The following is a 14882-nucleotide window of genomic DNA, read 5'->3' as shown; positions in this document are numbered from 1 at the left end:
TTGGCAAAGGGGACGAATCGGCAAGGTCAGTATGAGGGGGAATCGGCTAAATTACGCTCAAAAGGAATCGACAATGCCAAATTGGGGAAATTTCTTCATTAATAAACAGGATTTCTTACAAAGGAAGAACCGATTACTCAAAGAAGGAAGGACAAAAGAAGGGTCTATTGACCAATCTACTACTGCTAGGCCTATACTAGTCGATCCTAATCTACGGGCCATTATCGCCTCGTCGTCATCCTCGGAACTCTCATCGGCACCGCCGCCGATGGGCTCCTCGTCGCTACTCCCGTAGCCCTCTACGGGGGCTTCATCCCCGTCTTCGTCATCGCTGCTGTCGTCGTCCCACCACATGCGGAGGCGCTTCGCCGGCGGGTAGCCTTCGAGGGAGTCGTCGTCGTCGTCGTCCTCTTCTCCCTCTTCTTCAGAGGTGAGGCAGCCGTCCCAGGAGAACTGGTCGTCCTCGCTTTTTGGTTCCAGTTCCCCATCGGCGAGGAACTGAAGATCTTCATCCCCGCTGGTCAAGGACTTGTCGTCCTCGGACCAAATGGAGGAGGCATGGCTCTCCTCGTCCCAGTCTTCCGGGCGAATTTCCGGCGGCGTCTCGCGGGAGGAGTCGGACCCGTAGGAAAACTCGGAGGAAGAGGAAGAAGACATGGCGGCACAGAGGGTTTTTGGTGCTAATGCGAGGAGGACGAAGGAGACGCAAGCCGTTTAGAACGGTTAAATAAAGGGGATATGAAAGAGATTCAATGCCACAGCAGTTTCCGAGGAGATGTTGCCCAACATGAAAATTTTACGGCCACGTGGAGAAGTGGAAGGGGCAAGGCATCATGATGGGGATTCTGCGGCAGCTCTGCTCTGCCACGACATGACCCGACGAAAGAAAGCGTAATGATTTTGGAAATGTCATTTCCAAAACCAGGGGGGCATGTGTTATCACCAGAATTTGACCAAGTCGAGGTGGGCCGCGATCAAGATGGACGTGAAGAAATATATATATAGAAGGAATACGTGAATCGGCCTTTTATACCAAGTTGGGCTTAATTGCCCATGTATCTGTAACATATTAGATCGCATCTTAGTTTAGAAGTTAGAATCTTACTCGTGCACGGTTTGGTGCACGCCCACATTAGAAAGTCCGCTGGACTATAAATATGTACCTAGGGTTTATGGAATAAACAACAACCAACGTTCAACCACAAACAAATCTCGGCGCATCGCCAACTCCTTCGTCTCGAGGGTTTCTACCGGTAAGCATCATGCTGCCTAGATCGCATCTTGCGATCTAGGCAGACACAAGCCTGCCCACGTTGTTCATGCGTTGCTCGTACTCGAAGCCTTTTTGATGGCGAGCAACGTAGTTATCTTAGACATGTTAGGGTTAGCATTGTTCTTCATATTACATGCTTTCGTAGTGCAACCCTTGCATGTCTAGCCGCCCTTACACCTATCTCGGGTGTAGGGGCGGCACCCCGCTTGATCATAGTTTAGTAGATCTGGTCCGTTACGATTGCTCCTTGTTCTACAAGGATTAGTTTAATATCCGCAATAGTTAGGCCTTACAAGGGGCGGAGGATCCAGCGGCGTGTAGGGTGGCGTTTGCTAGTCCTAGAACGGATGTTCCGGGGATCAACCTCGTGTTGGTTTTTAGGCCCTGTCTAGGATCGGCTTACGGTCACCGTGCGCGAGCGCGAGGCCCGAACCTGAGTAGGATGATCCGATTATGCGGTGAAAACCCTAAATCATCGTAGATCTCATGAGCTTTACCTTGATCAAGCAGGACCACCATATATTCGGACACCTCGTCTGAATCATGGGTGGATCGGCTCTTTGAGCCGATTCACGAGATAACCCGAGAGCCGATCGAGGCTCGTATTTAACGTTTACGTGTGTGCCCTGCGAGGAAACTAAGCGAGGCATCATCCACACCTTCCCGACCGGTATAGGTCGGGTGGCACGCCCTTGTGATAAACATCGGTGCGTGCGACCAGGAGGCTTTGCGGGCCGTCGCTCAGAGGGACTAGGGCCAGCCGCAGCCCTAGTTGTTCCCGGCTCTACGGTGTTGCCCGTCTCTGCCCGCCAGTGGGTTTCTGACGTCAACAGCTACATATTTTATCTTTTTGCTACATGGCATGTTGGAATTGTTGCAGAAGTTTTCTGCTGCACGTCGCAACTCTTAAAGATTCACATAGAAATTGATACATAGGACACACCTTTGTTGCGATGATCAGACGCGCGGGATCGCTCACTTAAGCTTATCGGACGGCTCTAAAGGAGGACATTTTTTTTGGAGTTTCCTGCCACATGGCTTCCCTTTTTTTTTGCTATATATATAAATAAATAACTAAGATGCACTTTTTTTTGACATGGTAACAGGACCTCCATTAACCAGAGTGCTCAGCAGATTCGCTGGCAAGCTGGTGCCTCATCGGCCCAACCAACACACTCATCCTCCATCTTAGAACCCATTTGGGCAAAAGAAAGGGCAACCTTATTACAAACTCGACGATAGAAGACAAAACTAGAAGACTGAAATGAAGCAACACATCTACTCCTAGCTTCTCACAGTAACACACCAATCTCGACTAGATCATGGCCGTTAGAATTAAGGGCGCTCACCAACACTTGGCAGTCTGATTCGAATATGGTCCTGTTCAGGCCAAGCGCCTCGGCTCCCTCAACAGCATCGACACAGGCCTCCGCTTCAGCTTGGAGGGCACGCGCATGTGTCTCAGTTTTCCTGCATTAGTCCACCAATCCCAGAGGAGGATGCATGTCAGCAGTTTCCTCTCATTTGGCAAACCCATAACTATCTTCATCATTATCATCGCGTTGGGAGCCTCGACACATTGCATCTGGATATCCTCCAACAGTAGTTCCCGCCAAACCTGTTTAACCAACTTGCATTCGAGAAACAAATGCCCTCCATCTTCATCCACTCTAAAACACACCGGACATCTTGTGTCACAAGGTCCACCCTCTTCCTTTGAATATTCAGTTTCATTGGCAGGCTATTATGGCACAGTGCACTTTTTTTTTTTACTGTGAAAGAAAAGAAAGAGAACCGGCGTTGCTTTTCTACTCCGACTTCCACTGGTAGTAGTTGGGCCGTAATCTCATGGGCCTAATAAACTAGACTGAACTAAAACGGAGGTAATCCGGCGAGCTCCGTCCGCACCGTCTCCTCCGCCGCGCCGATCCTCTCCTGGCGGCTGGAGCAGCCAGCAACGCATCTCCGGCGAGCTGCAGCTCCGTAGGTGACATCGATCTCTCCTCCCTCTCCTCTTTCTCCCGCGGAGGGAGCGGCACGGATATCCGGCCTCTGTAGCCGCGGTCTCCTTCCGGCTTCTTCCCTCCCGCCCCACCGCACGATCCGACCGCATCACCAGGTGGCTTCGCGGCGAAGGTTCCGGGATCTTCTGGGAGCCTGGGAGTGAAACGGCATGGTGGCGGTGGATCTGATCGCGTCCTGCCTCGACTCCATCCGCCAGGTTCGATCTCTCCCCGAGTTCCCCTTTGCTGGTTCCGTATTCTTTGTCGTTTGTTCATTGTTTTCCTATCGACCCTTCGAGAGAAAACCAGTATTATCACTGCAAAATTTCCCCACTGTAGCTGCGCCAATTCGCGCTACGCGGAAATACGATTTGACGACCGCGTTGGAGCACTCTGCCTGTTAAAAAAGCCGAACATTTTAGAACGAGTGGTAAAACATGTGGCTGCCTTATTAACTGTTGACTCAACCTGCGAAAAACTTGACGATAACTGCTCATGCGATGGTCTTTTTGAGTAGTGATATCATACTTCTCCCAGATTTCACTATCGAAGCTGATCTATTTCGTGGGTTGCAGATTGGAGATGAGATTACAGACGCGCTAGTGTACCTAGACGCAGGCACCCTGGAGGCGTTCCAGCTCGTAGGAGCGTTCCCTCTGCTTCTCGAGCTTGGCGCTCGTGCAGTCTGCAGCTTGGAAAGCACGTCTCCGCTTGATGCTGTAAGGTTCCCCCTTACCCTCTCTTGATATGTAATATCCACTGAAATCTACACCTTGGTCTAAGTTGATTGTCTTGATGCAGTGTTTCTACTAGTGGTTTTGGTGGCAGTTTGGATGCTTAATCAATATCCTATTGTTCCGATGATTTATGCACCCTACCTGCATTATTGAAATGTTTTATGGCCAGCAGTTGTCATTTGAATGTATCACTTTTTAAACTGCTATTCAAACGTTTTCTTCGTATCAATGGCTTGTTTGGTTGCTATACTAAGCTCCTTTTTGCCATTCATGCCTAAGGTTAGGCGACCAAAAGGAGCGCCACACTTTGCCACACCTTTCTGAGCCTATTACTTTCGATAGTTTGCATCTTACATACAATTCTTCTTTATCTAATCATCTAACCTTTACCTAAACGTGACTAACTACAACTTTCATTTCAAGAATAACTACTCGAAGAAGGAATGCTTGTTTCCCTTCAGGAGCTACTGAAATCATCTGGGTCTCTGGTTGCATAAAAGGAATCTTGCCACAAGTGTGGCTACCAATTAAACTGGTGACTAACTCAGACAAACTTGCCTAACTTGTGGTGTGGCAACGCTAGTATACCTACCAAACGTACCCTAAGTTAGTAGGCAAGTCACATCTCACAGGTATGCATACTAGGTTTTGACAATGACATTCATTGGTGTATGAATCTCAACTAAGATGTTAACCTTCTTTTAATATGAAAAAGTTAATCCAGAATTTTCACCCTCATTACAAAGTCATGCATAGATCATCCTTTCTTTCCTAACCATTAAGTCATATACGCTGGTAGAGCCAGATGTTAGAGCCGCCCTTGACACCAAGGGCCCAAGATGGTATTAGTGTGTGTCCGCTGATATTGATGAGTTGCAGTGCTTTTGTACTCCCTCTATCCCAAAATAGGATGCCTATAATATTTGGATAAAGTCAAACTTCTCAAAGTTTGATCAACTATATAGAAAAAAGTGTCAACATTTGTAATCTTAAATTAATATTTTTAGAACCATCATGAAATATATTTTCATATTATGTGCATTTAAAATTTTAGGTGTTGATATTTTTTTGTATATAGTTGCTCAAACTTCAAAAAGTTTGACTTTGACTGGAAACTATAGGCATCCTAATTTGGGAAGGAGGGAGTATGTAGTTAACAAGCTTTTCTGTGTCCTGCTATTGAAGCAGGGAAACTTGACTTTTTTTTTTGTATCTTTTTGATAATGGGTTCGTTTTTGTTCTCCTGTTTTTTAACCTGATCACCTGCTGTATCGTGTGTTCACAGGCTGCTGAGTGGAATTCAAGTTTTGCTCATCCAGCAAGGAAGATTGTCATAATCACATCTCGCCTTCTTAGCGATGCACATCGGTACATTCTACGCTGCTTGGGCAACCATGGAACTGTTTCACATTGTACTGTATTGACAGCGATATCCGAGGTGCTTCACCCCTACAATAATATTTTACTTGTGATGTCTGGTTTCCTTCTGAAGTGCCTGACCATCCTGCAAATAATTATTATTACTTTATTATTAAATTATGACTCTGTTAGAGTATGTCATGGGCCTGGGCCCATTAGTCTTAGGGTTTGCTTAGGGGTCAAGTAAGCCTTGCTTGGGAGTCAAGTAAACCTCTCTATATATGGAGAGGAGATGTATCGATCTAATCAAGCAAGAATTAAGAAGGAAATCCCTTCCCTCTTGCCACCGGCCGTGGGCAAAAGGCCCCCGGCCGGCCTTCTCGTGCCCTTGCAGCCCTCTCTCTCCCTCCCAAACCCTAGCAGCCACATAACACTTGGTATCAGCTTTCCAGGTTCGATCATGTCCAGCCATCCCACCACCACTGGCCCGATGGCCACCACCACCGGCGCCCAGGCCGGTGCCGGCCACCTCCACCGCGCCGCTTCCCGTCGCCCTCACCTCGGAGGAGATCGCCGGAGCAATCCGCGATCTCACCACCGCTGTCCAGAGATCCGCCTCTTCCCGGCCGGTCCCTACGGGCCGCCGCCGCCGGCGCTGCTGCCGTGGCAGCCGACGCTGCTGCTGTCGTCGCCGCCACCCGACATCGGGCTGCTGCAGTCCCCGCTGCCGCTGTCCACCATCTCCGGGCCGGGCCCTACCTCCGCGCCGGGGGTCCCTCTTCTCCAGCAGCCGGCCGCCTTTTTCCCCACCGGGATGCTGCAGCAACAGCAGCAGCTGCCGCCGCCACCAACGCCGCTGCAGCTGCTGTCCTCACCGATGCTGTCCCTGTCGTTCGGTGGGCAGCTGCAACAGCAGCAGCTGCCGTCGCCACCAACACCGCAGCAGCGGCTGCTGCCGCCACCGACGCCGTCCCTGCCTTTCGGCGGTGTGGGAGCGACCTTGGCCACGGGCTCTACATCGACACTGCCCGAGATGCCCTGCCACGAGGTCCGTTTCCCTCCGTCGCCGTCACCGCTTCCGGCTTGGATCGCTATCCGCCACATGTCGGCGGCGGTGAAGCTGCAGGCTGCTGCGCGCGGCCTCCTAGCGCGTCGGCGTGTGCGGGAGATGCGTGATCTGCAGTTGCAGCTCCTCCAAGTTGCGCATCGTTGCGCAACGAACCTCGATCTCGTCCGCTGCGTCGGGGATCTTGGGCGTGCGGTTCGCCCCACGGGCGGCGGACATGCTGTTTTTCCCGCGGGCAGCGACCTCCAAGTCTGCGACATCGACAGTCAGCCGGCGGGGAGAAGACATGGTGTCACCGACAGGAGCGCACCGCGTAGCACCACTGCATTCCGCCGCCGGCCGCCGCGAGGGCTCCCTTGGTCCCGATGGTGTCCTTGGGATCCAGGGGGCTGTAAATGCACAAGTTCGGCACACGGAGGATTCTTGCCTTATCGTTCGGAGTCAAAAATAAAGAGTCGGAGTCTCATTCGGGTTAGCTTATTTCAGGTCAATACAATAGGCCGAGATGTAAAAGGCTTGTTTTTTAGGCGTTAGGTTTGTGTGGGGTTGAATCGTCGTTAGGTTGCAGCTCGAGGACGAGCTGCATGTCCAGGTGGGGTGTAGTGTTAGAGTATGTCATGGGCCTGGGCCCATTAGTCTTAGGGTTTGCTTAGGGGTCAAGTAAGCCTTGCTTGGGAGTCAAGTAAACCTCTCTATATATGGAGAGGAGATGTATCGATCTAATCAAGCAAGAATTAAGAAGGAAATCCCTTCCCTCTTGCTACCGGCCGTGGGCAAGGCCCCCGGCCGGCCCTCTCGCGCCCTCGCAGCCCTCTCTTTCCCTCCCAAACCCTAGCAGCCACATAACAGACTCTCTTCGTTGACAAGAGCATTCAATATATTGTGACTGGCGTAAAGTTCATTCTATTGAAAAGAACACCGAAATACATGTTGGTTACCACAGATCATGCTGTTAGCATTGCATCTCCTCTATCTGCACTGTTTGATCTCTGTTTATTGGTTACTTGGATAGTTGCATGCTCCCTGTTTCAGGACTCATTTGATCCAGCTTAAGGTTGCCATTAGTCACACATACTTTCTGATTTGTGTAGTATACAGTATACCTGTTTTGATTGTATCTATTTTAAAACTTGCCCGACTTGGTTGAGGTCCTCATTAGTCCTGAACCATCTGATTCATGTAGTAGCCATATATGAGGAGGGTATCGGTAAGAACTTTGCGCACATTGCTTCCTCTGCAATCCACAGTAAATTCTGCAGCGTTGAGTAAATGCCCATCTTGCTATTCTTATTCACTTCATTATTTATAACCTTCTTAAATCCATTTCAAAATATCCTAAATTGTGCAAGGAACCTATTGAACCTTTCGTGAATCTATTGCAGATTGGTCACTCAGCCTACGTTGATTCCCCACTTGGACCAGATGCTTTCCGAGAGTATGAGACATTACTAGTTCAGGATCATGAGGAGCTTCTGAAGAAGAGTGGGAAGTTGAACAAGTATAAAGATAACATTCCTTACACAGAGAGAGATTTTACCTCAGATGGTGATAATAAGTGGGGTTCTGGAGTGCACTATGGCCCTTCTGAATCTAGCCCGAGGAAAAAAGATTTCTCTGATGATGATTTAGGCCAGGTAGAAGCAGGAGGAAAGAGATTGTCTGTAATCGTGTGTCACTTTCCGATGATTTTCTCTCCTATTTCCTCAAGGACTTTTGTTTTGCCTTCGGAAGGTACAATTGCTGAATCATATTTGTCAAATCACCGTGAGGATTCCCTTAGCCCTGGTCTACCCTCCATATCTACTGGTAAAGCTTTTGATGGTGATGAGGTGCCCCCTGGAGTAACGTTGACTGCTCAATTCCTGTACCATTTGGCCAATAAGGTAACGGCTTTCATATGCAACATGCTGCATGGTAGTTTCTCTTATCTATTTTCAAGCGCACAACCTTTTGTTGATCTCCATTACAAAATGTGTGTAGATGGACCTAAAGCTTGATATATTTTCACTTGGTGATACATCAAAAGTTATTGGGAAACTGATGATGGATATGTCAAGTCTATATGATGTTGGTCGTAACAAGAGTTCTGCTGGTCTACTGATTGTAGATCGAACAATCGATCTCCTAACTCCTTGCTTCCATGGCGACTCATTTCTTGATAGGATGCTGTCCTCGTTGCCACGCAAGGAAAGAACTTCGTCCTATTATGTGGCAAAAAATCCTCAAACTCCCAGTAAGCATACTCAAGCTGCTGTTAAACGTTCCCCACTAGATATAAAGGTCCCTTTCGAAACAGCCTTTAGCATGGAAGAAACTAAGAGTAGGACCAGTATGTTGTCTGAAAGTATGATGGCATTTGTTTCTGGCTGGAACTCTGCAGATATTGACTCTGAAGTTACCTGGCTACCTGATTACACTGACAAAGCACATGATGACAAAGTAGGCAGTATAAGTGGTTCTTTCTTATCCAACTATGATGGAGAGCGCTACTTAGAAGCATTACTAGACAGAGGATCAAAAGATGGGTTAATGTTGATTAAGAAATGGCTTATGGAGGCTTTAAAGCTCGAGAAGTTGTCCTTTCCATCTAAGGGTCGACAAGCAGCTTCTGTTTCAGAGCTTCATTCTATGGTGCAAATGCTCTGTCAACACCAATTGTCCTTGGTAAGAAACAGAGGGGTTATTCAGTTGGCAGTGGCTGCAGAAATGGCTCTCCAGGAACCTCAAAGTACTCGCTGGGATGCCTTTACAAGTGCTGAGAGAATATTAAGTGTAACATCAGCAGAGACAACACAAAGTCTTGCCAGCGAGATTCGTGATTTCATCAACACTAGCACTTCAGTGGAATCTCACAAACAAGATAATACCATGGGGTCTTCGCAAGGCCTTCTGACTTTCCAGGACATATTACTTTTAACTATTATTGGGTATATCTTGGCTGGTGAAAACTTTCCTACATCGATTGCTGGTGGTCCGTTCTCCTGGGAAGATGAGCGGTCACTGAAAGATGTTGTGGTGGACTCTATCCTTGAGAGGCCATCATCTGTGAAGTTCAGGTTCCTTGACGGCTTGGAGAAGGAACTTGAAGCTCTAGCTAGATCTAAAGATGCTGATAGAAATAAGGACTCCAGTGAGCCTACATCCACCACTACTGATGATTTTGATGACCAATGGGATAACTGGGACGATGATGATAATACTGATAATCAAAAGGAGGAAGCTTACGGGAACATGCAACTTAAGTTGGAAGTACGGGATAGGGTGGATCAACTCTTTAAATTCTTTCACATCTTGTCCAGTATGAGATTAAGGAATCAAGTTCTTGGAGAAGGGTTGGCAGCATTGAGTAGATTTGAGACTGATAGCTACTCAAGAAAATGCTTGCTTTACAAGTTGATATTAGCTGTCTTGACTAGATACGACATACCTGGGCTTGAGTATCACTCATCAGCTGTTGGCCGTTTATTTAAAAGTGGGTTGGGTAGGTTTGGGCTTGGACAGGTGCGTTGGTCAATTTTTAGTTTTGCTTGCTGTATCATCTCTCTGTCTATGTTATGTGCTCACAGTTATTTTGCATGCAGTCTAAACCAAGCTTTGGCGATCAAAGTGTTCTTATCATTTTTGTTGTGGGAGGTATCAATACTCTGGAGGTACATTCTGGTCCATACTCTTTGACTCCATTTATTTTATCATCTCATGATGAAGTTTGTTGTTTATGTCACACTTTGTACTTTCTCGTCAATATTCTATCTTGACCTGCTACTAGAGTAAGAACACACACAACAAGCTTCTAATCTGATCATTGGAACTGTCCAGCTCAATGCACTATTAAAATTATCCTGTATGACTACATAACGTATCTCCACAAACATCAGGTTTCTAATTCATGTTTGAGAAGCTTATGCCGAACACAAGATCTCTAAGCCAGTGATCGCAGTCCACCAAAACTAACATCTCTTAAGGAAAAGCATAGCCCAGAATCTATATTTCTCAATATTAGAAAGCAGTGCCTTATCAAACGTGATGTTTTTTTATGAAAGGTCCGGGAAGTCATGAAGGCAATCTCAGAGAGCAGCAGGCCTGATGTGGAGCTTATTCTTGGTGGTACAACTCTTCTTTCCCCAGATGACATGTTTGAGTTGATGCTGGGCTCGTCCAGCTTTACTTAGACTCTGACACCAGTTCTGTTTGCTTCCAAGAGCTGCTTAAAGGTACAGGAGCAATCATGTAAACTCAATCTGTACATTTTATTTACCCTCCAAGAAGAAACTTTACTGGCATAGAGAACTGTCAAATTAGTCACAGTGTTGTAACTCATATAACTTCCCTCATTGCTGAGGAGCTTGTAAGATAATAACAGGATTCCTGCCCCACCTTCAAACCAGTAATCTGAAGTGTACCTTTGCACTACTATAATGTCAGCGATACAAGTACATAACAAACCAAACAAGCAATGGCCAAAATTGGCAAATGACTTGCAAGGAAAAAGTTGTCATCTTCCACCAGAAAATTTCCATGTTTTTGTGTATTCTTATTTTTTTCTGCTACAGGAGATGTTTCACCATCTTTTTGCTTTCTCCTCTCTTCCTGAAACTTCCAAATGCACCATGACATTGCTTCATTTCCATCAACCCCCACAATCTTGGTTCTCTTGTTCTTGGACACTTTGGTGTCTGGAGATTCTTGAGGTCCCTTCTTTTATCGAACATGCATGTGTAGATTATATTGGATCCCCCAATTATTGCCACACGCACACATGTTGATGGATCAAGCTTCTCCAGATCTGATGTTTGACGTGAGAGGGTGTTGCTTGGGCGCACTACAGTCTCTGGTCTGCAAGGCTATCGTTGTAGCTTTGCTTGGCCTGTAGCATGCCTGGCGGCATCTGCTTAATCTTATTAATCAGCTGCTAAGCACTCAGTGTCGACGGAACGGTGGACATGTCAGAGACCCTGAATAATTCATGCTCTTGGATTCATGGATGGATCTTTGCTTGATCTTGCTGTCCAGTTTGTTGCTGTCTGAATCTGGGGCTATGTATCTTGTGCTTTGCTCAATCAGTCTAAGTAGATCAGATTGGACACTTCTGTCAGCGAACTCTGTTTTTCATTTGTGCAAGATGAAATAGGAGAAAAAAATGGTATGAACAGCTTGTGTTGCTGATACTAAAAGAATTCGATATGGAGCATTACCTTTTAGAAATATATCATCATCTAGTTTGCTTTGCCAGACTCGAAAATTTGCAATGGCACACAGTATATCCATACTTGAGAGAAGAAGGTGAAGGATGTTTGGAGCTGGAGAAGATCTCCAGTCCTCTTGCCGCTCGATCTGCACCTGTGCATGCTGCCGGAGGTGGAGAAGGCGACGGCTGCTACAGACACAAAGGCAACTCCACAGCTGCTGAGGCGTGTGCTTGACTGCTAGCGTCCTTGGTCCTCTCACCATGGTTTTAAATAGCCGGCTATTTGCTATAGCCGCGGCCTCCCAAAACAGCTATAGCCGGCTATTTAAGGACTTTGGCACCTTTAGCTGTGCTATAGCAGTTAGCGGGGCCAACAGAGACATGCATGGAGTAGTCTCCTAGTCCTACCATTTCTTCACAAGAAAGACATGCATGGACCAGCACCACCGAGACAGCCCTCTCACCTTTCTGCGGCATGTGATCCACAAAATCCTCTCATTGCAGCTGATCTTTCCTTCTTCATCTCTCAGTAGCACTTTAGTTCTCTAGGACAAATTAAAGGTGGACCAGTCACCAGTGCAATGCATGATCATGCAAGCATGCATGCAGGTTTCTCTTCCTCCTCTCTGTCATGTGATTCTTCTAGAGGTGGTACTGGTTGTCCTGTGGGTATCATCAGTTAACAGGATGGATGCATCATAATCATCACCATAGGATGTCTGCTTTGTGAAGGGGATAGTGACATGGATCATCAATACTTGCTCTTGGTAGTAGCTAGATGGTAGGACCCATCAGGTATGTGAAGAGGCCCGAATTAACTAATCAGTAGGGTCACTGCAAATGAAAAGGCAGTCATGGACAAGATTTGAGACAATCTCCTAAAATTTGTGATATAATCTTCCAGAATTCTCTCACAGAATGAATCTCTATTTAACTCCTAAGGAGAAAGATCACGCAAGAGCAAGAGCAGACCAGTGCACTAATTCAGAGATTGATATATCATCATGAGATACATACATACAACTCTCGTGAACTGATAATTACAAACATGACACACGAAAACACAGCAGACAAGATCAAAATTCAAAACAAGCTCTGATTTGTTTTTTTTCTTTTCTTTGTGAGATAAACTAAAGTTTCTCCTTGATCTCAAGAAGAAAGCATGCACGCATCCAATAATTAATCTTTCAACTTCGGTTTGCTACTTTAGTTATATAGGAAGAAGATTAAAGCTAGGTAGTTAATTAGTGCCTAGGAGGGCACTGGTAGCACTTGGTGAAGAGTCCGAAGGTGTTGACCTGGCGGACAAAGTTGACGGTGCTGGCCCAGCCGCCGAAGCCGAATCCGACGACGAGCACCCACGCTGCCACAAAGCAGTTGACGGCGTACATGCCCGCCCAACCTCCGACCCACCGCGGCGGCCGCTCCACGGCGCCCTCCCTGGCCGCGGGCGACGCGAAGACGGCCATGTGGGCGGCCGCGGGGATGATGTAGACGGTGAAGCTGACGAGGAGTGAACCCACGGTGGAGTTGATAGGCCCGAAGAAGGGGAAGACGACGGCAAGGAACCAGATGGGCGCCACCACGGGGAGCCTCGCCGCCGCGCGGCGGAGCACCGTGGTCTTGTCCGAGTGCACGCCGATGGCCTTCTCCCAGACGAAGTAGAGCGGCGTGCAGGCGAAGCCGAAGGTGATGAACTGGTGGATGAGCATGAGGACGACAGCGGCGTCACGGAAAGGGGTGCGCGGGAGGAGGGAGAATGCGTTGGAGTGGTCGAGGAGGGCGTCGCCAAAGGCCCAGTACACGGCAGAGGCGGACGGCAGCGTGAGGGTGAGCACGTAGAGCGTGGCCATGAGGTAGATGAGCTTGAACTTCTGCGGCTTCCACATGGCGTGCATGATCTCACTGTCCAAGGCAATACACAATATTATTACCTCCATCAATGGGAGCTCAACACAATTCTGAAGAAAGAGAAGAATGGCAAATAGTTGGATATACTTACACAGTGACAGCGTGCCCTCCGAAGGTGTAGAGTATGTTCGTAGCCCCAGTGAAGTAGAGCACCATCTTGGTTGGCGCCGAGTGCGTCACCCCCTCCGCCTTGCCGTGGACGATGGCTGCGACGGTGAGGTACCAGGCGGTGTAGGTGGTCATGAGGAGGCCGAGGAAGGACCACATCCGGTAGTTGTGGAAGGAGGGGATGAAGACGGTCGTGGCGCAGCAGGCGCCGAAGATGTAGGTCCATGTCCGCTTATCCAGGGAGTCGTTGATGTAGTAGATGTTGCTGTTCAGATTGCACATACTCTAATGTTTTGGACGACAAGGAAGAAAGGATAATGGTTTTCATATAAGCAGGAATACAGTAGCTAGTGTACCTGGCGCACGCGATGAGCTGGATGACGGATCCGAAGAGGAGGAATGTGCAGTTGAAGAAGAGGCCGACGTTCCGCCAGTGGCTGCCGAGGAGGCCATGGAGGACCTCGAACCACTGGATGACGTGGTTCCGGAAGTCCACCTTCTCCCGCTCCTTCCTCGTCCGGTACTCCACGTAGAGCACGCTGATCAGGTACGCCGTCCAGCTCCCCATGAGGCCGTAGAAGAGCTGGAAGGCGATGCCGCTCACCATGCCCAGCTGCGAGAAGGAGTAGGGCAGCGTCAGCAGCACCTGCGCCACCTGGTTGGACGAGCAGCTGAACCAGGCGTCGTAGGCGGAGCCGCCGTGCCAGAAGAGGTTCGACACCAGCTTGCTTCTGCCCCCCGACGACGCGCCGGCGCCGCCACCGGCTCCGACGCCTCCTCTCTCGCCGTCGCCTCCTTCTCGCTCCATCTCCACGTAGTTCCCCGCCACCACCGTCTCCACCTTCTCCGACGCCATCTCCGCCCTTCAGATCGGATGATCTCTCTTCCCTTCTCGTATCTCTTCACTGTTGCTCCTCCTTCTATCCTGCTATGGCAGATTCCGCAGTACTATATAGGGAGCTAGGGTCGATCAAGCTGGCGAGATCGAATGAATGATAAACAAAACGTTGTTGGTGTGGCTAGTGATGGGTGTGTGCATGCATGGATGGGGGCAGCACACGAGCGCCCTGGCCCATCCGGCAGCTGGCAAACTTGTGATCTTCCTCGCTTCTACCTTTTTTCTTTTCCTTCCCGCTTTGATTTGCATGAGAGATCTAGACATCTAGTACATAATATAGTGACTGTTCAGCGTATAGTTAGACAGATAGAGAGAAAGATGGAGAGAGAGAGAGATGGTGAA

The 14882-nt window shown here is 48.3% G+C and overlaps 2 protein-coding genes across 2 annotated transcripts; one reads left to right on the top strand and one right to left on the bottom strand.

Moving 5' to 3' along the window:
* The first annotated feature begins 3373 nt into the window (after positions 1-3373).
* On the top strand, positions 3374-10848 carry LOC124703368 (sec1 family domain-containing protein MIP3-like). The gene is made up of 8 exons (XM_047235581.1): positions 3374-3546; positions 3666-3703; positions 3852-3995; positions 5299-5451; positions 7821-8321; positions 8419-9939; positions 10020-10088; positions 10479-10848. The coding sequence occupies exons 1-8, from the start codon at positions 3447-3449 to the stop codon at positions 10605-10607; spliced, it is 2655 nt and encodes an 884-aa protein (XP_047091537.1). The 5' UTR covers positions 3374-3446; the 3' UTR covers positions 10608-10848.
* Positions 10849-12867: 2019 nt separating this feature from the next.
* Positions 12868-14616, bottom strand: LOC124699394 (putative auxin transporter-like protein 4). The gene is made up of 3 exons (XM_047231707.1): positions 13999-14616; positions 13626-13907; positions 12868-13528 (listed from the first exon to the last, which is right to left on the bottom strand). The coding sequence occupies exons 1-3, from the start codon at positions 14496-14498 to the stop codon at positions 12868-12870; spliced, it is 1443 nt and encodes a 480-aa protein (XP_047087663.1). The 5' UTR covers positions 14499-14616.
* Positions 14617-14882: the final 266 nt, after the last annotated feature.

The sequence above is a fragment of the Lolium rigidum genome, chromosome 3, assembly GCF_022539505.1.
Source record: "Lolium rigidum isolate FL_2022 chromosome 3, APGP_CSIRO_Lrig_0.1, whole genome shotgun sequence".
Lineage (NCBI taxonomy): Eukaryota > Viridiplantae > Streptophyta > Magnoliopsida > Poales > Poaceae > Lolium > Lolium rigidum.
This window is presented reverse-complemented; position numbering and strand designations above follow the sequence as displayed.